General features: G+C 43.4%; 1 protein-coding gene across 1 annotated transcript in view; it reads right to left on the bottom strand.

Annotated features, from left to right (window-relative positions):
• NUDCD1 (NudC domain containing 1) overlaps positions 1-25,431 on the bottom strand; it is a 136,667-nt gene that overhangs the window by 90,340 nt on the left and 20,896 nt on the right. Inside the window, exons 2-3 of the mRNA XM_075920212.2 lie at positions 23,499-23,653; positions 3,235-3,420 (exon numbers count right to left, since the gene is read on the bottom strand). Of these exons, the coding sequence (XP_075776327.2) occupies positions 3,235-3,420; positions 23,499-23,653 (341 nt within the window). The remainder of the gene's footprint in view (positions 1-3,234; positions 3,421-23,498; positions 23,654-25,431) is intronic.

Here is a 25,431-nt window from a genome sequence, read left to right as displayed (position 1 = left end):
AACTTTGGAAGCCCCAGGGGCCACAATGATACTCATAGCACATGCTGAGGGCTGCAACTTAAGTGTGGTTGCATATGCATGCAAATACATGCCAAGAGCTTTTCACACTGACAGACATGAATACAAAGCATTTCCCACAATGCCCCAGTGCTCTGGGCATCAACTCTGTGGGGGCCAGAAATGCTGACACCCTGTACCCAGATGTTCCAGCCAGCCTGTCTGCTTGCGTCTTTCAATGCTCACCCCGCCTGGGAGACACCTTGCCATTGTGGAGCGTGTACCCAGTAGAGGCCATGTTCAAAGGACCCTACCTGTGGACCATGTGTTGAGCTCTGCATAAACTCAAACCGCACAACGGGCCGCAAACAAACGGGCTGTGGGCCACATATGGCCCATGTGCCATGTGTTGAGTAATCCTGCACTACACTGTGTGAGACAAGATCATTAATGTAATTGTTTAACTAGCCTATAAAGTTACTTGCCTATCATGCTAATAATATGGTTGTGTTCATTTAGATTAATTCATTAATATATTAATGCGTAGATTTAGTAGAGAGGTAATAGTTAAGAACTGTAATGCAAAAAAACTGCTAAAGGCTTTTCACACAAAATACCAGGCCTCAGCGTGGCTGCTGGGAGGGAAGCGGGGTAGGGCAGGTTGGGAGGAGGTGGGGGGGGAGGGGGGGAAGCCGGCCACCGGGAAGCAAGGTTGGGGGTAACGGGGATGTCCAGCGGAAATCGGAGGTGGCTGGCTGGCTGGCTGGCGGAAGCAGGATTGGGGGCAGCAGGGCTGCCCGGCGGGGATCGGGGTGGGCGGGTGGCGGGGGGGCTGGCCGGGGGAGATCAGGAGGAGGAGGACTGGAGAACCAGCCTCCAGAAGCAGCGCTGGATGGGGGCAACGGGGCCGGCCAGGGGAGATTGGGAGGAGAAGCGGGGGATGGGGGAACGAGACTGACCCGGGCATATGCAGACCCAGGCACATTAGTGAGTCTGGCCCCGAGGATTCCATTTCTACTCCCCACCCCCTCCTTCGAGTAGTTGCAAACAGCCTGGCTGGTAGACACACTCACACAGAGTGAGCACATCTACCAGCCAGGCAGTTCGCAGCTACGGACTGATACACCTAATAATAATAATAAAACTTACCTAATTAGAAAATACCGGACATTTAATATGTCCAGTATTTTCTCAATTTGTTTCCAGGACAGAACCCTCAAATATTGGACTGTCCAGTACAAAACTGGACACCTGGCAACCCTACCCCTGCTTGCACCCTCCCTCCTAGCCAGATACCCTACCCCTAATCTGCTCCTGCTCCTGGAGTGACCATGTGGCGCCAGGTCCCCCAAGCCCCGGCCCAGGCTGGGCGGAGGATGCAGCCGGGTGAAATACTGAAAATTTATTAATTTTAATTCTTTTTTTTAATATGTGTTTATATTTTTGGGCTGCAAAAAACAGTACTGAAAAAAATCCGGGTTCCAACTAAAGTAAAAAGTTTGGGAAACACTGGTCTAGCCAGCTTTCTATCCATCTTACAGTCCATTTATCCAATCCATATTCCCTTAACTTGCTTAATGAATATGCAAATGAATGTTACCAGTCCTCCAAAAGCTTGTGAATGGATTTACTGGTCCCTGTGTCAAAAAGTTTGGGAACCCCTGCTCTAAGGTATAACAAAATGGTTCAACCTCTGAATGCACTTTGCAATGAGTGCCATGTCTGCATTATAGCCAATTTGAGGGCGAGGTTGCACTTGAATGAAAAAACACATATAAACTCACAGTCCTGGTCAAGTAATATGGGGCTATATTTTATCTTTGATCCAGGCTGTAACAGCCCGTTTGCAAGATCAGCAGAAGCTAAGGTTAGCAGATTTCCATGGTTCAGACATGGTCTCACCCAGATACAGGTCATAGCTTATTTATGGTTTCCTGGGATGAAAAGGGGAACTTATGTCTGGGACCTTTCACCCACATAGGATGGTAGGAAAAATGCCCTCAGACTCAGCAGATGCATCATTATATAAAGTCCCAAAATAATTGGTTCAGGCTGAATTAAGTGATCAGGACACAGGGTGTGACAGAGGACCACAAAGGCACATGGGAACAAACTGATATATATGTTGAGAGCAATGATACATAGATCTATAGGAAAAGGACACTTCAACATTATAAACATCCCCTACTGAATATGCATCAAACATGTCAGCATCAGATAATATAAAAGTGGGACCCCAGCCAAGGGGTGTTAGTGAGAAGTAGATGCAGTTCTTGGAAGGGCCAGAATGATGGCCCCTGGTGATGGGGAAGGTGAAGATAACGAGAAAGATGATGGGCTAACACCTAAGATTGTTCTGGAAGGAATGATGTACGTATATGGTATGGAAATATGGATGTACATTCCCTATCTTATGAAATTGGGGTGTTTGTGACTGTGCTAACTGTATTAATAAACTATATTTGTAAATATACAAGAGTTTCTATAGCGTGAATGTTGCAACAGTGCACATCGGGATTCCTAATCATAGAATAATTGAATACTGGGGCTCATCCTGGGACAAAGAACCTGTCAACCCTAAATGTGGGCAATTAGAAATTTAAATGTAATCTTAGATCAGGCAACAACTTGGACACAAACTTATTTCAACCCAGAGCTCCTCCAGATGTTGGGGGGCTTAAGGCTCGAGTTACAAGGAATAGAGCCTCAAGCAAATGGGGCAGGGCCGAAGGGCTAACCTCCAAGAGGAGAGGTCCCTGCTGTCTTTGAAAGAAAATTAAAGGTATAATTTGATCACAGCTTATAAGTACCTCCACTGGGAACAAAATCTCTTACTGCACAAATAAAAAGATCCAATGGCTAGATACTGAAGGGAGGCAAATTCAGAATGGAAGCAATGCACACATTTTTAATGGCAATTATAATTCACTACTGAAACTATTTACTGAGAGTTTTGGTGAAGTCTCCATTATGGCAATTTGGATTTGGATTTTTTTCCCCCCTAAATACAAGTTCCAGTTTAATCAAGAACTAATTCACGGAACTTCTGTAGTCTGTGTTATGCAAGTAGTCAGACTTAAGTGGTCCCATCTACCTTTATAAACGACTCTGAAAAGTGTATGAACTACTCTGAAAAGTGTGGAACTACTCTGAAAAGCCCTTGGCAAGACTGAACTCTGAAACAGGAATATTATGAGAACTATACTTATAAAACTAGTATTTTAGCAAAAAACTTACCTCCCATTTTTCAGATGCAGCATCTCCACGTTTGCCTGTTTTAATAAGATATAATCTTCCTGTTCCATCTGAAATGGTAACCCAGGTAGATGATGAAAAGTGTATTGATGCACAAAGGCGATTATCACAAGCTGTCATGTCTGTAGGTAGCCTGAATACTTCTCTTGGCTTCCGAAGAGCAGTATCCTATAAGCAAAACAACGAGAGATGTTGGCAGAATTAGATATGAATAAACTCTTCATGAATAGTAGTTTTATTACGCCAATTTTGATTAAGAAATCTGTTCGCCAGTTTCTCTGCCAAATCAGCCAAAATGACTGCATGATACAGAACAAATTAATTCTATATTATAGCCAGCTATCATCACCAAAACACTAAATATTGTATTTTAAGTTATCATCTTTCATCTTAAAGCATTTTAAAAACTGAAATAGATATAGAGAACAAACACAGGAACACTTCACCCACTACTAAGATGAAGCCACTTTCGTGTTGTAGGTCTCAGCAACATTAAACCATTTAGGATGGGAATGGACCACCACTATATTTAACTAAAGCTGCAGAAACATTTTAGTTAGAACATAATATCCCAAGTTGGAATTTAACCAGGAATCTTTATTCTCATTATACATGCCAAGGGGTAGAATTACAGATATACAGAAGTCATCAAGTCCAGCCCTCTGTGCTGGTAACGACCAAGAAGGGATCAGACTTCAAATGAGTCCCAAAGTCTCCCTTACATGCAGATCTAATTAACAGAGTGGACACAGTTGTTTCAAATGTTATATAGTACAGGTTGGAGCTCCTTGCTCTAGCACCCTTGGCACAAGACCTGTCCCAAATGACACTGCCCTTCCCTTCAGCTGGGTCCGCTCCAGCACTGCTGCTACAGGGCTTGGGCTTGGCTCTGGCTTCCTGGGGACGGGGCTCCTCCCGACAGCAGTCCCACTTCTCGGGAACCCCTAGTCAAGCAGGAGAGTATAGAGCTCCCCACTGCAGCCACACCGGGTTAAGGCTCCACAGTTGCCCGCTGCTGTTGCACTTGGCTGGGAGTCCCTAGAGACGGGGCTCACTGATCGTGTTTGCTGCCCCACTTGACTGGGGTTCCCCGGGGACAGGGCTTGCCTTCCAAAAGGCTCGCACTCCCTGCTGGATCACGGATGGTGCCAGAACAGAGTGTTCCAGATTTAGGAGGTTCAACCTGTACTATCAAGCTAGCCAGCTGAAAGCACAGCAGTGAACGGAGATATTCTACTTGACACAGACCGTATGTCTTTATTAAAGAAAAATAATGAGTACTGTAAATACTCAAAGGTTACTCTGGATTAATTTAAAAAAACTCAACTCCAGAAGATTATACATATCCTTTGACAAAGGCTCATATACTTTAAGGCCAAAAGAGACAAGATGGGCTTGGAATAAAAGAAGGAATTCATAAAGGAATCAACTATTAGAAACAGTCAAGATTTTAACCCAAATAAAGAATCTGAGAGTTTTAAAAGACTGAACATACCATGGGAAAGTTAGTTAGTCAGATGTTCAAATATTGTTTTAATTGATTTAGAAATTAAAACCAACTTTAACCAGTCTACTGAAAAATGCATTCTGTTTCTCAGATTTCTAGAAAGCTCTTTTATACAGAAAGCAAATTTCCTAATAAAGCAGGGTCCATATTTGACATGGTGGGGAAAGGATTTGGACAGGACTATGCAACCTTAATTCAGCTTCCTGTGTGTGTGTGCATTTTGACATAGTTTTTAATGTCAAGATGACCCAGCCTATAGAAACTCAGGTCATCCTGTTTACTCCTTTTAAATAGTGGCACTATATTTATTACCTTTCTTCCAGACCTCTGGAATTTTTAAATATTCTGAAACTTAGTGAAAAAAAAATCAACATCAACACACTAGAGATTTTTTTGGCTAACCTTTAAAACTCAGATACAAGATGCCTGGAGGGACCTGATGTTTTGAAAGAATATAAACACTAGCAGATTTACCCAGCATTGCCTGGGTCCTTTTGGGCATGGGACTGGTGGTATGGGAGGTACAGGACTCAGTGCAGGAGCTTGGGGATGTAGGGTGAGTTAGGGCTGGGGGTGCAAGAGTGAGAGAGGTGAGGAGGGGCTCATGGCGGGGGGTCCCATTTGGTACTGGCCTTTTCTCTCTCCTTCCCCTCCCCAATCCACAAGGGGCCTTTTCTCTCCGCCCAACCCACTCTCACTGCCAAGGAGCATTTTCTCTCCACCCCCAGGGGCTTTTTTTTTATCCTAACCCCTCCGGTGTTGCAGCCAAGGGCTGGGACAGAGAGAAGGATTTGGGATAGCTATTTATTTGGAGTGCTGGCAGGAAAGATGGGGGATCCCCAGCCTGCTGGTCACTCCCTTGGTGGTACAGCTGACCCCAGTGGACACTCTCATATCGAGTTCCTCTGAACACCAGCCTTTCCCTTTGCATGTTATAGAAAACTGTCCTTTTCCAGGGGCTTCCAGTTGTCCTAGCACAATCAAACCCTGACTTTGCTTTTAGTTAAGAGAAGAGGAAGCTGCATACCAAATTTGGTGGCTCTAGCTCAGGGTGGGCAATAATTTTTTACTGGGGGCCACTTGAGAAATTTTTGAAGTGGCCCCAGCCCACAGTGAAAGGGACAGGGCCTCAAGTGGAAGGGGTCGGGACAGGATACTTCCCTGTTTCCCCACCCACAAACCATGACTGGTCTGGGGATGGGGGAGTGCGTGAAGTCTTTGCCCCTCCATAAAAAAATAAGGGGGATGGGAAACAGGGAACACAGGGTATAGAAAATCAAAGGGAAAAACAGGAAGGCAGACCTGAAGATTGGGTAGTTAAAACGAAGCAGATAAGAATCAAAGTCAATAGAGAGTACCCTTCCTAACACAGAAATCTACACAAAGAGCTGTTTGCACCTTCACTGAATGTTAGAGGGTGTTACTGAGTGCAATATATCCTTAGTTCATGTTGGTTTTCGGTGACCTCCTGGAGGGGAATGTTTAATTCATCAGCCACATGTTTAACAAATCTTGACAATGTGCAAGGTCATCTGAGGTAGTTGAAGGTGGCACACAGCCACTTCCTCTGCTGGGGTAGGTTAATTTGATTCCAAGATTATGTCTGCAATTTGGTTGGGTGAGTCCTCTTGCTTTGCAGGTGGGGTTGTCATCTCCAGTTATGGTGGTGTTTTTGGCAAGGTTGCCAATTGTTCCAATATTGCCACTGAGCGTGTAGTATAGGTGGAGGTACCCAGGGATTGCTATACCATGGAGGCATAGTCCCATAATTAGAGCATTATCTGGAATCATAAATAGACTGACCTATGTGGGGGGAAATTTCTGGAGAGAACCCCACATAAAGGTCATAGTAAGATTCAGATGAAAGTCTGTCATGAGATACTGTCATTTGTGATATTAACAAAGAAGCAGAATGATCAGGACCGAGAAATAATGAATTGAACGTAGAGGAGACTAATAAGTCTCTATTTTGCTTATATTGTTAAGCCGGTGTTGACCACGCCATTAGTAGGAAGCACTGGTGTTATTTGAGGCGCTGCATTATGCCTTGGTGCTGAGCAGGCTACAGACGTGCTAGATGCCTCTGTTGTGTTAGCGTCGGTGCTGGGCGATATGGTCGGCGCCACATTCTTATCCTGCGTTGGCAAGGTAGATTCAGTGCCGGATGTTGTCAAAGCTGATGAGGCAGGCAACTTCAAAACCCTGCTCTGAAGCATCAGGCTTTAATGTCCCACTTTTCTGGCTTTGCTAGTGGCTACGGAGGCACCCGGAGCATCATAAGTGCTTAGGTGCGGTGCCACTGTCGCTCTCAGCACTGTCTGCATGGGAAACTGCCACTTAGGTGCCAGCATCTCCTGAGACGGGAATGAGGCTCTCTTTTTTGGTGGGCTTTTTGCCTCTATCTGGCCTTTGCTCCTCGGGATGTTGACCCGGGTCTGAGGCAGGTCTGGAGGATTTTTCAAGCAGCATTAACGTGAGGCGCAGATCTGTTTTATTACGCCCGCAACTTCAGTTTTGCGCAATGAGGGCACTTTTGAGAACTATACGCTTCTCCGAGGCAGCGGATGCATTGTGCATGCCTGCCTGAGACGGGGATAGGATTTCTGCAAGTAGAGCAGCGCTTAAAACCTGGTGAGCCAGGCATGTTGCTAAACAACTTCCTACCTATCGGAAAGGGTAAACTAGGATTAAAAACTATGGTATTCTTGGTTTTGGGTTTTTTGGGTTTTTTTTAAAACTAAATTTAAGCTAACAGCCACTAATCTAATATGGAGAGAATCTTGGTTTTAAAAGGGGTTAGTATCTAAAAATGCTAATGAGATAGAGATCAGCAGCGCTCCCTGTTTTTGGCCAGAGGAAATAGAGAAGGAACTGAGGAGAGGGAGGTGGGGGCTACTGCACGTGCAATGCAGTACCTAGGAACCTGCCACCTAGGAACACTTCGCTGCAGATGTCCCTGGTGTTGCGCATATGCACACTGCTCTAAAATCTCTAATTGATGGCTAGGCGGTAGTTCACCAATCTAATGTGGAGCACCCATAGGGACATCTCTCAAAAAAGAATATATGTGCCTTTTTTTTTTAAATGATATTATGCTTATGCCCTAGCATCAAGACATGGGGAAGAGTGCAGTGTAGCAATTAGACAAAATAGATAGGATTGGTGAGATCATACTAAACTATTCAATTTTATAGTCAGGCTAGTAGTAATTCAGGACAGCAATACGGTAAATTCAGGATTCGCTGGTGTGGCGTCCTGAAAGGTCTACTGCTCCATCAGTGATGATAAATATTCGTCTGCGTGAGTTTTTGTATGGTCTCTCAGTATATCATGCCAGCTCTATACAGCAAGCACAATAGACTTCATGAGAGCCCCCCTAAGACCAGACAGACAGACTCAGATAAGATACGAAGGCACCCAAGTCAGGTTTACTGTCGAACGAAGTACATTAACAGGTGTCAGTAGCCAGAGGGCCTGTGAGCCCCTATGTATATGTACCCAGGACAATGGATATGGCTTAACTGATAGTGAAATCCATACTATCACCCTCTACGCCAGCCAAAGAATTAAGTGGAGATACCCCAATATTTATAGACAGAAATGACAATCTATGACACACCATACATATCATCTTACACACTAATGACATGTTTGGTACCTTCCCTTGTACTTTCTTCCAAAGCATTACCTATCATTACTTTCACTCTTGTTGTTTCAAAGTATTTTATCATGTACTCAGCTAGGTGACCTTATACTGTCCTGATGGAATATATTTACATACTTCATGTGCTTTCATCAGTGCTAGCAGTTCTAGTGCCGAAAGACACAGACTTACAGGCAAACATTTGCTTTTGACACAACCTGTCTGGTTCAACCACTAGGCCCATGCTTCAAGCTTTCTTTCTTTCTTTCTCCTACAAGGTTTTCATATACAATTCAATCAGTATATCAATTAGCTAATATAAAATATCAAAGGATGTTCTCTTCGAAGGTGGCAGGCATCAAAAGGTGTTCTTGTGCCCAGGGGATTGCTCTTTTCCCTTAAAAATCAATTCTATCATCATATCCGCTTTTATTTAGCTAAAACGGTCTGTTCCATAACCAAGATCTCCAAGGTAACCATGCCTGAATGGTTAGCATTTACTATGGGTAAACCAACAAACACACTGAATACCTTCCTGAATCAGTTTGCAGTTAGATCAGGATGTCACTCTAACCTTTCAGCTACGTGTGGTATTAATGAATAGGGGAGCCACAGCTACACTAAAGCAGCACATCCAACTACAATTTAAAAACATCTTCTTTAGAGTACTGCCAATTTCACAAAAGTAACACATATTATACTATATTCTAAGAAGGATTATTTTTAAGACAATTGTGAAATCTCCATAGCACAACTACTGATTGTTTCTCTCTCAATGTATGAGTTAATACCTTGTTTACACAGATTAACATCTTTTCAACACCTATACTTGCTAACTTACAATAAACTGTCCCACATTCCTCCCACCCTTCCAAATATTAAATCAGCAATTATTTTTTTCTTGGGATTTTCCCACTTGTGTATCATTTTAACAATCAGTGGTTATACCATGTAACAATTTTAAGATGTTGTTCTGTAAGGCTAAAAATATAGCAACTGGTTATTTTGAATATTTTTTACCTGCCAACTTATCAATATTAACACTTTAGAAAAGGCCCAATGATACATCAATAGTGATATGTGTCACCACATGGGGTGAAGACTGAAAGGGCCTTTTATTCCTAGGAGTGAAAGCCAGGTTATTCTGCGAGATAACCTGGCCCAATACTTCTTCACCAGTCTGCGAGGGTCCCAATTTGCTGGTACCACATGCTTCCAAGGCCAAGTGGATCTGGATAGCAATTTTTAGTCATTGTTCCTAGTTCTGGAACTGAGCAGGAGGACATACTCTTGGATTTAACCCTGTGATCTGATAACCCTTCCTCACCCCAGTGTAGAGTAGAAGATCACATCTCATTTTAAATTTTAATCTGACAGCCCGACACTAGAACAGCACACAAGACATAAAAGAGTGCAAAGAAGTTGGGAAAGATTTGCAAGGAGAACAGACGTGATCACTTTGCAAAAGGGGCAGGCACATCTCTAGGAAGTTACTGGAAGGGTTGATTTGGAAGCAAAAGGGCTGCAAAGAAGAAAGAGTTACAGTAGGTGAGAGTGAGACGGAACCTTTCATTAATTTCAGCTCATATCATATACACAGCAAGCTTCAAGGATAAACTTCTCAGATCCATACTTCAGATGTTGCCTCCAAAATGTTCTCGTATCAGTAGCTGGAGATCTGTGACTTTAAGAACACAGAGTCTGGATCTGCCATGAATCTTTGAAGGAAGATTTTTTTTTCCATTGAATTAGCAGTGATGCTTAAGGCATGGATTATCTGTAGCATAGGTCTGAATGAGCTACAATGCTGAGGCAAAATAAAAGCTTGCACTGGGGCTACTTCACTCTCATGAGCATTACAGTGTTCACAACAAACTATACAAATATTATACAGGACTATGTAGCACTTTAAAGACTAACAAGATGGTTTATTAGATGATGAGCTTTCGTGGGCCAGACCCACTTCCTCAGATCAAATATTTGATACAGAGGCAGCAGCGCAGTGTGATAGCAGCTCCCCTCCAGGGATGGTCTGAGCTCCCAGACCTGCCGTGAGTCAGAACTGAGCCTTGCTGCCAGCCCACCTGACTCCTAATACACTTTAAAAACAGAGCCACAGCAGGGGTAGGTCCCAAACCCTGCGCAAGACACAACTGAGCCAGGCTGCTGGCCAGCCTGCTAAAAAAATTACTGGCGGGGGGAGAGAGGTAGAAATGTGTGTAGTTTATAACATTAACCCAGTGGTCCCCAACCAGTAGATCGTGGCGCCCCTAGGAGTCAATCACACAGCCAGCTGGCTATGTGGCTGCCCCTCTTTGCTCCAGCCCAGTTGGTGTGGTGTGCAGCGCAGCCTCATCAGGCTGACATGGCCATCTGGCCAGGTGGCTGCTTCTCTTTGATCCAGCCCAGCTGGAGCGTGGCGCAACCTCAGTGGGCTGAATGCCAGGGCCAGCTGGGCTAGAGCAAAGACGGGCAGCTGCCTAGACAGCTAGCCGCAGCGTTCAACCTGCCGAAGTTGTACCACACTCTAGCTGGGCTGGATCAAAGAGGGGCAGACTGCTGTTGGAGGAAAAAACCCAGCATTCTGGGATGTATTAGCAGGAGTGTTGTAACGAAGATATGAGACGTAATTCTTCTGCTGTACTCCAAGCTGATTAAGCCTCAACTGGAGTACTGTGCCCAGTTCTGGGCATGACATTTCAGGAAAAATGTGGACAAGTTGGAAAAATTCCAGAGAAGAGCAACAAAAACTATTAAAACTCTAGGAAACATGACCTACAAGGGAAGATTGAAAAGCTTGGGTTTGTTTAGTGTGAAGAAGAAAAGACTGAAGCAAAACATGATAAAAACAGTTTTCAACTTCTTAAAAGGTTGTCAGAAGGAAGAGGGAAAAAAATTTAGGGTAGGATAAGAGGCAAAAGGGCCTAAATTGCAGCAAGGACAGTTTAGACAGGACATTAGGGAAAACTTAACTGTCAGGGTGGTAATCACTGAAATAAATTATCTAGGGAGATTGTGGAACCTCTGTCGTTGGAGATTTTTAAGAGTAGGTTAGACAAAACCTGTTCGGGATGGCCTAGATAATATTTAGTCCTGCCATTTGTACAAGGGACTGGTCTCAACAAACCTCTTGAGGTCACCTACAATTCTTTTATTTTTTTTAAATAAGTTTCTAGTCCCTGTAGCTGTGGAGCAAAGCTTGGAAAAAGAAAAGCCTGGTGGCAAGAGAGCCCCCCCAGGAACACTCTGCTGGTACATAAGCCCAGGTGGGAACACCACTCCTAGCGCCTGTCTCTGGGCTGCTGTCCTGAGAACCGTACACTCCCCACCACAGCCCTGAGCTCTCACGGCTGCGATGTAGGGTCTGCCAGCTACTGTGCCATGTTTCCTGGCATTGAAAGCCCTGTGAGGTGGGGGTAGAGAAAGGGGAATAGGGACTTGGTTTAAAATAGCAATTCTAAGTGGCAAGGGGATGCAGCGGGGTCAAGCTTGAGCTGGGAAGAGGCAGGCAGGATGCAGAGTAACGTGATGACATCATTCTGTCATTTACACAGGAAAAGTTTGTTAATATATAGAGAGAAAAATAAAAAAAAAACAACAACCTTAAACCCTTCCCCCTTCATTCACTTTGAGAATATCATAAAGAATACTCAACCAATCTTTTTTTTAAAACATTTTGCAAATCAGCTTTGACTCGTTTATTTAATCACCTATTTTGTGTGTTTTAAATAAAACTGGTTTGTCTTCGGAGACTGTCCATATACATTATTCGGGAATGACAAGGATCTTTTTTTCTCCTTTCCAAATCCAGCTTCCTTACTGACTTTAAGGTTATTATTTATGCTCCAGATCTTATTTCTCCTATATTATCTCCTTGCCTTACGTATCTGAAAAAGAAAATGCAAGACTAATGAGCTTCTCAAAGTGCCCAATTGCATGACAGCCATTATTCAGTTGCCATTAAAAATGCAACACTCTGTGAAGTGCCAGACAATTACTGGTGTTTTATCACAGCAGCTTCACTTCACTTCAAAATGAGGCACTACATGCTATACTGCTGGTAGAAAGGAGGAAAAAAGACAAAGAAAAGGAAGAAGTACAATACAGATTAAATCAAAGAGGAATATGAAAAAAATAAAGACTACAAGACCAAACTAAGAGCACGGCTACACTATTGCTTACGTCAATATAAGTTATGTCACTCAGGAGTGTGAAGAAGCATACACCCCTAGTAAAGAAAGTTACAATGACTGTCCACAGAAGTGGTAGAACAGTGGGAGATCCTCTCCAGCAGACCTCTCATAGAAATAGAGTAATTGTGCCAGTGGAAAAGCTCTCCCGTCAGCACACAGCATTTTCAGGAGTTCCCCTGATATAACACTTCTTGTGTGTACTAGGGATGTTAGATATAGAGTAACTGAATAGTCATGTAACCGCATACAATTTTAGCAGTTACACAACTATTTGATAGTCCCCAGGAGTGGGGTCAGCAGCCAGAGAGTGCACTCCCAGCCTGACTCCTGGGGAGCCCCCTCCACCCCACACCCACTCTGGAGCAGGCAGATCTGGTACTCATAGGGAGCCTACTTAAAGCTAGCTCCTCACAGGCATTGGCTCCCACTCCTCCTCCCTCTCACCCCCATCTTGCTGCCTCTGACACAGAAGCAGCAAGTGGGGGGAGTGTGTGTCGTCAATAAGATTAACCCATAAGCCAAAGCGTATCGGTTAATTGTATAGTAGGCTACACGTTGACATCCCTAGCTTGTATGAGCACTAAAATAAAGCAAATAGAATCAAATGAACCAAGAATTAAGGAAGAAGGGGCAAATATAATACGGAGACAAATTAAAATAAAAAATTGAGGGGGAAAAAAAGAGCAGGAAAAATAATACTTGAAGAATGAACAGGACAGGGACAAAACCAGAGGTAGTCTGCTAGTTGACATACATTTTATATTTTCATGTAGTTTAAGGAGTACTGTCAATTAAGTACCAACATATTTTTATAATGTAGTGGTGGGGGGAGCTAAATTTCAAAATGAGAAACCCTGATACTACTAAAATCTTTTCTAACGCTACAATGGAATCTACATCTGTTTTTAATAAAATCTTGAGGAAATATGGTATATATAAAAAGCATGGTCAACTGGGTGTTTCCACTCCAACTAGTAAAAATAAAATCCACACACCTATTCCCTAACCTTCCTAAAGCAAAACCACAAAATATAAAATATGCAGAATGGTCTTTAAAATGGGTCTAATTCTTTTGCCAATGTCCTGGCCTTGTCTGCTTTTGACACCCTGTATTCTTGAAGGGACCTGAAACTCCTCCTATCTTCCAGATGTTATTAAAGATTAGCGCTGTATTTACCATGTATTCATGAGTAAACAAACCAAATTGGATTTAAGGTAAGTACCATTTTAATAAGCAATAGCAAAATGGATGGCTGATGAGCAGATGTAAGAACATACTATCCAATTACCTTTTGGGCCTACTTGAATTCTGATTAGAAATGACAGAGTATTACACAAAGCTGTGAGGACAATTAGAAAACCTGTTACAGAGAAATTGCAAATTAATTCTTTAACAGTGAAATATACTGAGTTGCCATCAGGGCATCTCTACACTGCTTGAACTATGCAATTCATTTAAAAAGCTGGTGGAAGGACAGGGTAAAAGAGCAAGCAAAAGCAGATGTAAGTCTTTTTCAGTGCCCTTATTTTGAACTGATTTTCAAGCTTCTATTGAAACGTATGATTTTCTGTACGGAGAAGGCAGAAAATAATGCAGCTTAACTCTAACCATGCAAATAGTCTCAAATTCAGGTTTCAGAACTGTGTGACAACGCTAATATGGTCCTTCAAAAAATCACAATTCATTCCTCCAATCAGAACAGAGAAATGATTTCTTGATTAGATAGATCTAATAAGTGATAAATGAAATTTAAAAATCTGGAAAATAATCTACACTGGGAAGAGACCAACTTAAAAGGAGCATTTAATTGAAATAAACTGCCTCACACCTCATTTGTTAACAAAATTGGAGTCTCAGATTTTAACCCCAAATGTCACTGTTGGAAGGAAAGAAAAATGGATTTCAGCATTATGTTCCATCAAATACTTTTCAATCACTGCCAGTACTGCCAACCCCAAGTGTTCAAATACCACGAGTTAGAGCCCACCCCATCCCACAAACCACGACTGACTTAATCATGACTTTTCTGAAAAATAATAAATTGGAATCTTTCTTCTGGTTTTTGAGCCTTTAGGCTAAGCATGAGTCACATTTTTCAAGCTTTTCTCCACATCCACAGAGACCAGAAACTTATTTTAAAAAAAAATAAAAGAATTGTAGGTGACCTCAAGAGGTTTTCTGAGACCAGTCCCCTGAACACATAGCAGGACTAAGTATTATCTAGGCCGTCCCGAACAGGTTTTGTCTAACCTACTCTTAAAAATCTCCAATGACAGAGGTTCCACAATCTCCCTAGGTAATTTATTTCAGTGATTACCACCCTGACAGTTAAGTTTTCCCTAATGTCATGTCTAAACTGCTCTTGCTGCAATTTAGGCCCTTTTGCCTCTTATCCTACCCTCAATTTTTTTCCCCCTCCTCCTTCTGACAACCTTTTAAAAAGTTGAAAACTTTTTTTATTATGTCTTGCTTCAGTCTTCTTCACACTAAACAAACACAAGCTTTTCAATCTTCCCTTGTAGGTCATGTTTTCTAGCACTTTAATCATTTTTGTTGCTCTTCTCTGGAATTTCTCCAGTTTGTCCACAGCTTTCCTGAAATGTAGTGCCCAGAACTGGGCACAGTACTCCAGTTGAGGCCTAATCAGCATGGATTGCACCAGAAGAATTACATCTCATGTCTTCGTTACAACACTCCTGCTAATACATCCCAGAATGGATGGAGTCCTGTGGCACCTTAGAGACTACCATTTATTAGATCATAAGCTTTCATTAGTAAAATCCACTTCATCAAGAGATTTGGAGTGGAAATTATAGAAGCAGGAGTATATATAAGGAAGAAGTTGCTTGTATTAATGAAGCTAATCAAGTCGGTGGGAAGTGAATCATTCATAGCATTTGACCTGGGGAGGTGACTATTCAGAGAAGAGAAAACAATGTATTAACCAATTGAGATCCTTATACAATCCTAAATTGATAGTGTTGAATTTCCAAATGAATTTCAAGTTCAGATGTCTCCCTTTGTAACTGGTTTTTGAAATTCTTTTGTAGAAGGATGGCTACTTTCAAATCCATTACTTAATGTCCAGGGAGGTTATAAGTATTCCCTACAAGTTTATGAGTTTGGATTACATGGCGTAGGGAAGGGGGGGGGGGGGACACTGTAGGAGGGAAGGGTTGAGATGCCAGAGGCCGGCTCTGGCTGGGAGGTGCCTACCTGGACAGTTCCTAGCCAGCAGCTGAAGCATGTTCCTCAGCCGGGCTTCCTGCCTGTCCCGCCCCCACATGTGCTCAGAGCAGCTGACTGCAGCGGCCATGTGTACTGCTCTGAATGCTGCAAGCCCAGAGGGATGGAGAAGGAGTGCTTTGCATGCTGCCTATCCCACAAACAGGTAGCTCCCATCAGCCAGAAACCAGCCAATGGAAACCGTGAGATTTCGTGCTGGGTATGGGAGCAGCATGAGGATCCTTTCCCCCCTCCTCAGGGCTCACAGCATTCAGAGCAGCACACATGGTCCCCACAGCGCTGTGTGGGGCAGGACACCTCCCATTAGGCCATGAATCAAATCTGGCAGCTTGATGGACCATATCCTGCCTGTGAGCTGTATTCTGCCCACCCCTGGTTTGTGCACACTAATGTACCATGCAGACAAGCCTTAAGTGATTATAAAGCTTTTACAGCATCTCAGATTGTTTTTAGATTTTGTCCTCATCCTCATGCTGTTATTAATTAGATTAAATCAGATTTCCACTGAGACTGCAACAGTAGTGTATGTTTATATTCTGTTAAGTGCCTCCCAAGCCTCTTTCAATTGCTTCTGTAAAAGCTTGTCTACATGGGGACACACAGGAAAATTAAAACAAATTAACCAGGATGTGACATGAAAGCACATTAGTTATAGTGCACTACATCTCCCTAGAGACACTCTCATTCAAAAATAGTAGGATCTTAGTTCTCTGTAGCTGAAGGAGGATAAAGGTCCTATGAAAGATACTTATCTGTTCTGTGACTGTTGTTTTTGGAGATGCAGGTGCAGATTTGTATTGCACCCAATGTGTGCAAAAAGGTAGTATAACAACAGCTAGAGACATTCCCCCTCACCAACAGAGCAGCATCCATTAGGGTGGCATATATGCCCTACACCTCATTGTAACATCTTGGTGTAACAGCACCTACGGGCAGTGCTGCCCCAACACCACTTAGTTCCTTCGCACCAGAGATGTTCAATGCTCTGATGAAGAGACATTCACATCTTAAAGAACAAGTTATAGAACAGGTAAGTAACTTTTTTCTTCTTCTTCAGATAGTTGCAGATGTGTATTGTCAAGTGACTCCCCAAGCATTGCCATTTGAAGGTATATTCAGTCTAAACAAGATCAGCAACATTGCTATGTCAGAGTTCACACCAGGTCTGGAAGTGGCAATACAGGTTGGACCTCCCTGATCCGGCACCCTCAGGACATGACCAGTCCTGGATGAGGGATTTTCCTGGACCAGGGGAAGTCATTTATGCAAGGCTCCTATATTCCGCTTCAGAGGTCCCAGGTTCAAATCCGCCTGGTGGTGGTTACACTGACATTGCCTGGCTCTTCAAGATTTCATGATCTGCCTAAAGGGCTTCTTAGTCCCATCAAGGTAAAAGGTTAGTACTCTCCCAACACCTAAGTTACGTCGACTTTCCTCTTCTTTCAGGATCTTGGTTTCAGAATAGTGGAAAATAAGTTTCCTAGTTCAAATACAAATTTTTAGTTAAATCTTAGGGTGAGGATGTAGGTCTGTCCCACCTTTCAAGAATACTATACAAGGAGGACTTGCCATCAAAGTTTGTAGCTTAGACACTTTTCTGGACGCTTTTTTGGCTGTGAGGAAAGCAATATTTTGACTTAGGTGAAGCCAAGAGCTTAAACAGCTGATTCATAAGTGCCACAAATACAATGTTGAGATCCCAAAGCGATACAGTCTCTCCCTCTATTAAAGAGAAGTGTGCAAATCTTTTGAGAAACCAGTAGCCATTCTAGGACTGGAGAATACCAAGCTCTCTTGTACTTAGAAATGGAAAGCAAAGATCACAGCAAGGTGCATCCTCAGAGAACTCGATACAGGCCTGAGGATTTCAGGTGTACAAGCTGCTCTTGCTTCTGCTGGTTGTTTCCCAGGAGAAGTGGGAAATTTTTTCTACTTGGCCAGGTAAGCCAAGTGGAAAATTGCCATTGTTAATTGCCTTCTGATGCTGAGTACAACCTTTTGAACCATAAAGGAACAAGCCCACTTCTGCTGATCTAGCCATTCAAAAACCATGTCATGAAGGGAACACTGCATAGATCTGATTTGACTATGTGGGGCCAACCAGCTCAATAACGAAAAGAGAGCATGCAGACCAAGGGTCGTACAATCAGCTTGCCGGCCCAGATTGGTGACTGCAAGCAGACACACTGGACCCACCACGCTTGGCCTCTTCTGCCCTCTCTGCGCAACTCTTCACATGCGTAAGTGTGAGAGTGTCTAAGTGTACAAACGTGTGTGCATGAATTAAGGAGTTCCATTCCCTTCTGGCTTGATCCAATAGCGGCATTAAATAAATCACTATATGTGTTACCCTGGGTTGGTCTCCAGTGAAATTAGGTAACTCATGAATGCTCCTAGACCAGAGAACCCAGGAGCCTAACGGTAAGGGGGCTAGCAGGCAGGCTGGGGGCAGCGGAGTCAGAGTTCCACAAAAGTGCTGGGGCTGGCCCAGAGAACCCCAGCAACTCGCAGCAGCATGGGGCCGGGGAAGCCTGGCCACCCATGGCAGTGCAGGACCAGAGAACTGCAGCAATGCTAGGCTGGGGGCTGGAGAACCCTGGATACTCATGGCAGCCCAGGGTCAAGGAGCTGTCAGCAGCAGGGTGGACAGCCCAGCTAGGGAAGAGGTAGAGGGGGCCAAAGGCAGGAGGCTGGCTGGCTTGGGCCAGTAGCAGGGAACACTTCCCCAGTCCAGAAAATTATCCCATTCAGGACTGCTCAAGTCCCCACATTGCTGGGCCAGGGAAGTTCAACCTGTACTGAGTTGGCCAGGCCAGGCCTATCAGGATTAATCTGGTATGGTCTCACCTCAATTTGTGAATGACATGTGAGACCTGAGGGATGGGAGAGAACATACATTAAAACTTCAATCCAGTCCAACATACAGGCATTGGTGAGCAAGCCTAGACTGAAACTGTCCCAAGAACAAAAGCAGCGACATTTGTAGTTTTCTTTTGTAACACACAAACTGACTTTAAGGATCTTTGGTAAGCTAGTTATAATAGTCACTTATATCAAAGGTGTGCTTGGACATTTGCTAATCTATGTAAAGTACGTTGTGATCCTCAAAGGAAAGTTACTATGGAAGTAAATATCACCTTGTCCACCCTAGGGATGTTAAAATGAGGTTATTTACTAACTGAAGACTTGATAGACTTTTTATCAACTAATTGACTAGTTGATAGGCAGCCTACCTCTAATTTTGACCTGTGCTGGGTCCAGGACCAAACCCCACTGCATTCTAAATTGCAGAGCTGCAGTGGGACTGCGTGGACCCAGCATGAGTTGGGCTGCCTGCCTGGATGAAACAGCCTGCCGCCACAGCAGCCTCTACCCACAAACAGACCAGGTTGCTATGGTCAGAGGCTGCTCCAGCAGTAACCTCTGTCCGCAGTGGCCTGGACTGTCCACAGGAAGAGACTTCTTCATAGCAGCCTCTCATACCCCGCCCCGTCCCGTCCCCTCTCCCCCAATGCTGGTGCCTCTGATAGAAGCAGCAGTGCAGAGGTGGGGAACAAGCAGCATCGCTAAGCCAGTGCTAGGAGGAACTGGCTTTTAAGCTGGCTCACTGCACCACTGGCTCCTGCTTCCCCCCACCCTTTGCTGCCTCTGATACAGAGGCAATGGGAGTAGTCGACTTGACTAACCGATAAGCTTAGGCTTGTCAGTTAGTTAACTGCTTGCTTACATCCCTAGTTCATCTTCACAGTACAGAAGGTATTTACTTGCTTCTTTTATCTAATAAATAATGATGGAAGGACACAAGCCCTATTCCACTGAAAATTTAATTTGGAACTTAGAATCTATTATTTCTTTATTTCATTTTTTTATTTTGACAGATATTACCACAAACATCAATGGTGACCGTATTTAACTACATGATATCAATAAGTATCTCTGACTGGAAGCTATATCATATCTCTATCAAATGTACGTCTGTCTGAGTGGTGAAGCATGCTCACATGACTGATCTTACTGAATAACCTTTTGATATCTTTTAAAAAGGTGTCTCTCCATCTCAAATAAAACAGTTGTGAAACGTGATTTCTCTTCTTGCAATATGAGGATATGACAAGTAATCACAGACTTCAGTAGAACAAAAAACCCATGGGAGGATATTAATGAGTCTTTGTGATATTTCCATAATGGTTGCCAAGGGATTTCTGTAGAATGAATTGTACTATGAAAGAATATCCATTTGATTTCAATTAACTGCATGTGACATATGCCAACTACTGTCTCTTGTAAAGTAGGTCAATTATGCTCTTGATTAAACACTTAAATATTATAGATGAATAGAGTATTTCACTATATTTAACAAAGGAAAGTTAAACTTCAGTGTGATAGAAAGGATTTATGGATTCTGTCTCAGCTCTGTTGTACAGTAAAACTACAAATAACCGCCCCTGTTGCAAGCCCACTTTTCACAAAGACTTCCCTTGGACAGGTTTCTCTCTCTCAAGCATTTCTGCTGGGAATACTGACTCTCCCCTATGATTTGGCAACCTCCAAAACACACCAGTAACGTTCCTGTATTTCTAGGAAAGATTCAACTCCTTCTATAGCCTCTCCTTATGAAGGGAAAACAACGTATAGTGTGTCACCCTTCCCATGGAGGGATATCATGCCCAGTAACTTTGGGGCACTTTCAACTCAAGGAAGAGAGAAGCTTCAAACCATCCACACACTTGAATGCTCCAGTTCCAAGTCCTAAACTGAAAGAGTAACCCTGGCTCCCACTTAAACCATGAATTGCCACTGCAGACCCACTTATCTCAGTGGTTGTTTCTTTCAGCCCAAAGATTTGTTTTTACAGTCCAATTCCTGAAATGTATCAGAATAGCTATGGAGACTCTCATTCTCAGTCTTGAAAAGAGCGAGCTCTCTTATTACTGCTACTGAAGTGTAATTGCTTAAATTCAAGACAGCAGGGTTAAACCAAGTTCTGTAGAGTTCTCTGTAGTGTTTCATAATGTTATGAAAAAATGTGTAGTGCTGAAAGCAGCTATATGGAAGACTGTATATCTAAAGGTGAGGATGACAAAACAATATACAAGCTGTCTAAGCCATCTGAAAGAAGGCAAATGAAAAAGGGTATCTGGATAATCTTCTGGTCAGAGCATCTCCTTCATCCCTTTTTTAAATCACCTGAGAATTACCCTCCATTTTCATCTCTAACAATGCCACCCTTCAACCTCAACTTGCTTTCAGTCAAGGTAAATTGGAAAATGCATGTAATCACCACTGATTTTAAACATCTACAGATAATTTTAATTATCTTTAAGTGATTACACATACCTTCTCCCATGTCCTAAAATCTCACAGAGTAAATAAATAAGGACTGGTCTCTTTTCTAACTTCTCTCAAGCCAAACTACACTGGAAAGTTACTGCACACTAAATCAGCTCCCAACGCTGTAACTCCTGAGGTATCTATATTGCAAGTCACTTAGTGCACACTAATTCTGCAGTTGCTGCACTCTAGATAAACCACCTCAACAAGAAGCACAGATCTTGTTGCGCTCTGGATACAGGACTTGGGAGCTACTGTGGACACTTGAATTGATTGCAACATCCTGAACTGGCCTCTGAAAATGGCCCATAATCTTTTCCTAACTTGTGGATAGGAATGAAGTGTGACAGGGAGGAGAAGGAAACCACACTGAATCACTGAAATGAAACCACATCACAGAAACACTAACCCAGGAACCTAATCCTGCAACAAACCCCAGCATGTATTTTGGCCAAACTGAACACTCTCTGCACCAGAGAATAAATGGACATAAATCAGGTATCAAGAAAGATAACATACAAAAACCAGTAGAACACTTTTAGAGTGTCCAGCGAAGTTAAAGTAGCCATCCTTTTATATATAAAAAAAAAAACTTCAAAATAAGACTACAAAGAGAAACAGCAGACCTGCAATTTATTTGTAAATTCACCATGATCAAATTAGGACTGAATAAGGACTTAGACCATTTCTCTTGCTGCAGAGATAATTTTTCCTCTCTTGATATTCACACCTCCCCATCAACTGCTGGGAGTGAGTCATATCCACTCTCACTGAGTTGGCCTTGTTAACACTGGTCCTATACTTGATAAGTGACTCCCTTCTTTTAATATGCTTTTATTTTATATTACACACACACACACACACACACACACACACACCCCTACCTACCTATAATCTTCCTATATCTGTGATTTCCACTCCATGCATCTGAAGAAGTTATTTTTACCCATAAAAGCTATGCCTAACTAAACGTACTAGTCTCCTTGTAGTTTTTGTAGAGTCATTAACTTACTTCACCTGAGATAGGCATATCCAAAGCTAAAAACACTTGAATGGCATTTACAAAGTTAATATCACCAGGAACTTGTTACCATATTCCTCATGAACACCAATGTCTGCTTGTTTATTACAATCACTGTTAGGTGCAACACACCAAAACCACTGAGTACTACTTTCCCTCACAGAATAACCTTATAATGGAAACTGTTGAATCCAAATCAAACAGCCTCAAAGTATAACGCAGATTCTACCACAGGAGAAAGTGAATATAAAACAACAGAAGTGCTATCTTTTCTAGTTTAGTCTAATTTACTCAGATTCCACTGAGTAAAACTATGGGTCCTTCACCCATTTGCTTCACCCAAATTAAGATTCTGGTCTGTACCTGCCAGAGGTGCTCTCAACACTAACTCCCACCCTCACAACTTCTCTTTCATTACACTTATAGGGTACGTCTAGATTACATGGCTCCGTCGACGGAGCCATGTAGAATTGTTTGTTCGGCAAAGGGAAATGAAGCCGCGATTTAAATAATCGTGGCTTCATTTAAATTTAAATGGCTGCCCCGCTCTGCCGATCAGCTTTTTGTCAGCAGATCGGGGCAGTCTGGACACTCCCCTGTTGACATGAAAGCCCTTTATCGACCTCCCCGGTAAACTTCATCCTACGAGGCATAACGGGGAGGTCGATAAAGGGCTTTCAGGTCGGCGTGGGAGCGTCCAGACTAGCGTGCTCAGCTGACAAACAGCTGATCAGCTGTTTGTCGGCTCAGCGCAGGCAGCCATTTAAATTTAAATGAAGCTGTGATATAAATTCATTTCCCTCTGCTGATCAGCCTAATCTATATGGCTCCATCGACAGAGCCATGTAGTTTAGACACACCCATACAGTGAAGACATTTTCAATTTAAAGGAAGAACATGTGTCAAGGAGAGTTAAGGAGGACCATTTTGACAACTAGAAAAAGGTACCCAACTCTTTTCTTCACTTCATCTAGTCACTGGGCACCCTTCTCTTCTCCTTTCAGAATGAAAATAAACAAGGACACTTTTTTGTAAAGGAATGGCTGGGAGGAAACAGTATTGAAACCCCATACTTCCCGCACCTCTCTCTTTCTCTGCAAGTCAGAGATTCATAGGCATTAAAGTTAGGAGACAGTGGTGGCTATCTAGTCCAATGTCTTGTATAACAAAAGGCCATAGAAATTTCTCTCAACTTCCCTTTTAGTTTTTTCCTTTCTTCTAGGTTCCTCCAACTTTATTTTTTGGGCTTGCATTTTTTGTTTGTTGTCCCACACCTCATATTTTTAAAGAAATCTTATGCTTACCAGAGTCACTGATAAATTCATAACCCTTCCAAGTTGATCAACATAGTAGACGTTGTCCTGGTACCAAGAATCAAGGTGTAGGTAATTATACATGCCAAAGGCACGCATGTGGTCCAAAGTATACTGATCATCTCGAAGTTTCACTTCTGCTACAGCTGAAAAATAAAGCCAGAAAGACTATTTTAACAACTAGAAAATGCAGTTTAAAATAATTCTTTCAATTCTCAGTCTCCTTAAGCCAGTCTGCATGCAAAAAACTTCACAATTCTTAATCTTTCAGCCTAAATTTGGAAGGCAAGCCAGTAAAATACAAGGATCAAAAGCATAATAGTGCAATATGATCATGTGATTACCGCTACCATTGATACCTTGGCTCTACACTGACCCCCTTTTCCCTCCCCCAAATGCTGAGGAAATCACTGTGCAACTTCAGCAGATAAAGTACACGGGCACCAAGTGACAACATTGTGAAAAAAATCACTTCAAATCCATTCATCAAGATCACAAAGATTTCTGACAGAAGTACACCATCATAATAAGGAAAATTATCTACCTCAATCACAATTGCAAAAATTCAGCCATCAAGATTATTCTGACTATTCATCTGGACTTCCAGTCCAGCCACTGAGACAAATCACTAGCATCTCAAAGGCAGAAAACTGAGCCAGAGTTGACCACATTAGCCACCATGCCATTATTTGATGGTATATGGCCCCAACACATTAACTGACGCAGAAGGAGTCTTGAGAATGTCCTTCCTGACTAATGTACATCAAACTACTCATGGCTAATGGAAATTACCCAGGGCCCCAGACCCTGTACTTTGGGAATCCCCTTGGCAGCTGCCTTAACCATGCTATGGACAGGATCCACAGGGCCCAGGGTGGCAGAAGAGGTCAGGTCCCCTGCACTCACCACAGCAGCAGAAACTGAGTAACCTAGTACAGTAAAACTCCGATGGTCCGGCATCTGATGGTCCAGCACCATCAGGAACCCGGAAGTGCTCCAGGCAGCTGGACCATTGGACCTGCTCTGCCCCCAGCTTCCCCGATTCAGCCGCTGCTAAAACTGACCAGCAGCTGAATCGGGGAAGCCGGGGGCAGAGCAGCTGCAGTGCTGTCGGGTAGGTCCCATAGCGCTGCCCCTCGGGGCTGCGGGACCAACCTGGCAGCACCCCAGCTGTCCCCGATTCAGCCGCTGCTGAAACTGACCAGCGGCTGACTCCAGGAAGCCCGGGGCAGAGCTGTTCTTCCCTGGCTTCCTGAAGTCAGCCGCTGATCAGCATCAGCAGCAGCTGACTTGGGGACACCTGGGGCAGAGAAGCTGGGGTGCTGCTGGGTTGGTCCAGTAGCGCCGAGGAGCGGCGCTGCGGGACCAACCCGGCAGCACCCCAGCTGCTCTGCCCCAGGCGTCCCGAAGAGCAGCTGGGGTGCTGCCGGGTTGGTCTCGCGGCGCCAAGGGTCAGCGCTACAGGACCAACTAGGCAGCACTCCAGCTGCTCTGCTGCAGGCGTCCCCGATTCAGCCGCTGCTGAAACTGACCAGCAGCGGCTGAATCGGGGATGCCTGGGGCAGAGCCAGACTATCGAAAGGGGGGGCTATGAGAGGTCTGGGGTGGCATCCCCCCCACCTCACTCCCGCTTATAGCCCCCCCTTCCGATAGTCTGGCATATCTGATAATCCGGCACCCCCTGGGTCCTAAAGGTGCCGGATTATCAGAAGTTTACCATAACTTGCTTCACTCCATCTCCTCTCTCAGCCCACTGTGCTCTGTAGTTGGGACCTTGACTATACAAAATAATTGATTGCCCCTACCCAAAAGTAGGGATATGAATAATAGGTTTCAGGGGTTTTTTTAAGTAAGCGCAAAAGAAATTTCATCTCTGAAAAAAAAAATTCTCTTGATAAAATACTTGTGTTTCTACAATGCTTTA

The sequence above is a fragment of the Pelodiscus sinensis genome, chromosome 2 (assembly GCF_052426305.1).
Source record: "Pelodiscus sinensis isolate ZL-2025 chromosome 2, ASM5242630v1, whole genome shotgun sequence".
Lineage (NCBI taxonomy): Eukaryota > Metazoa > Chordata > Testudines > Trionychidae > Pelodiscus > Pelodiscus sinensis.
This window is presented reverse-complemented; position numbering and strand designations above follow the sequence as displayed.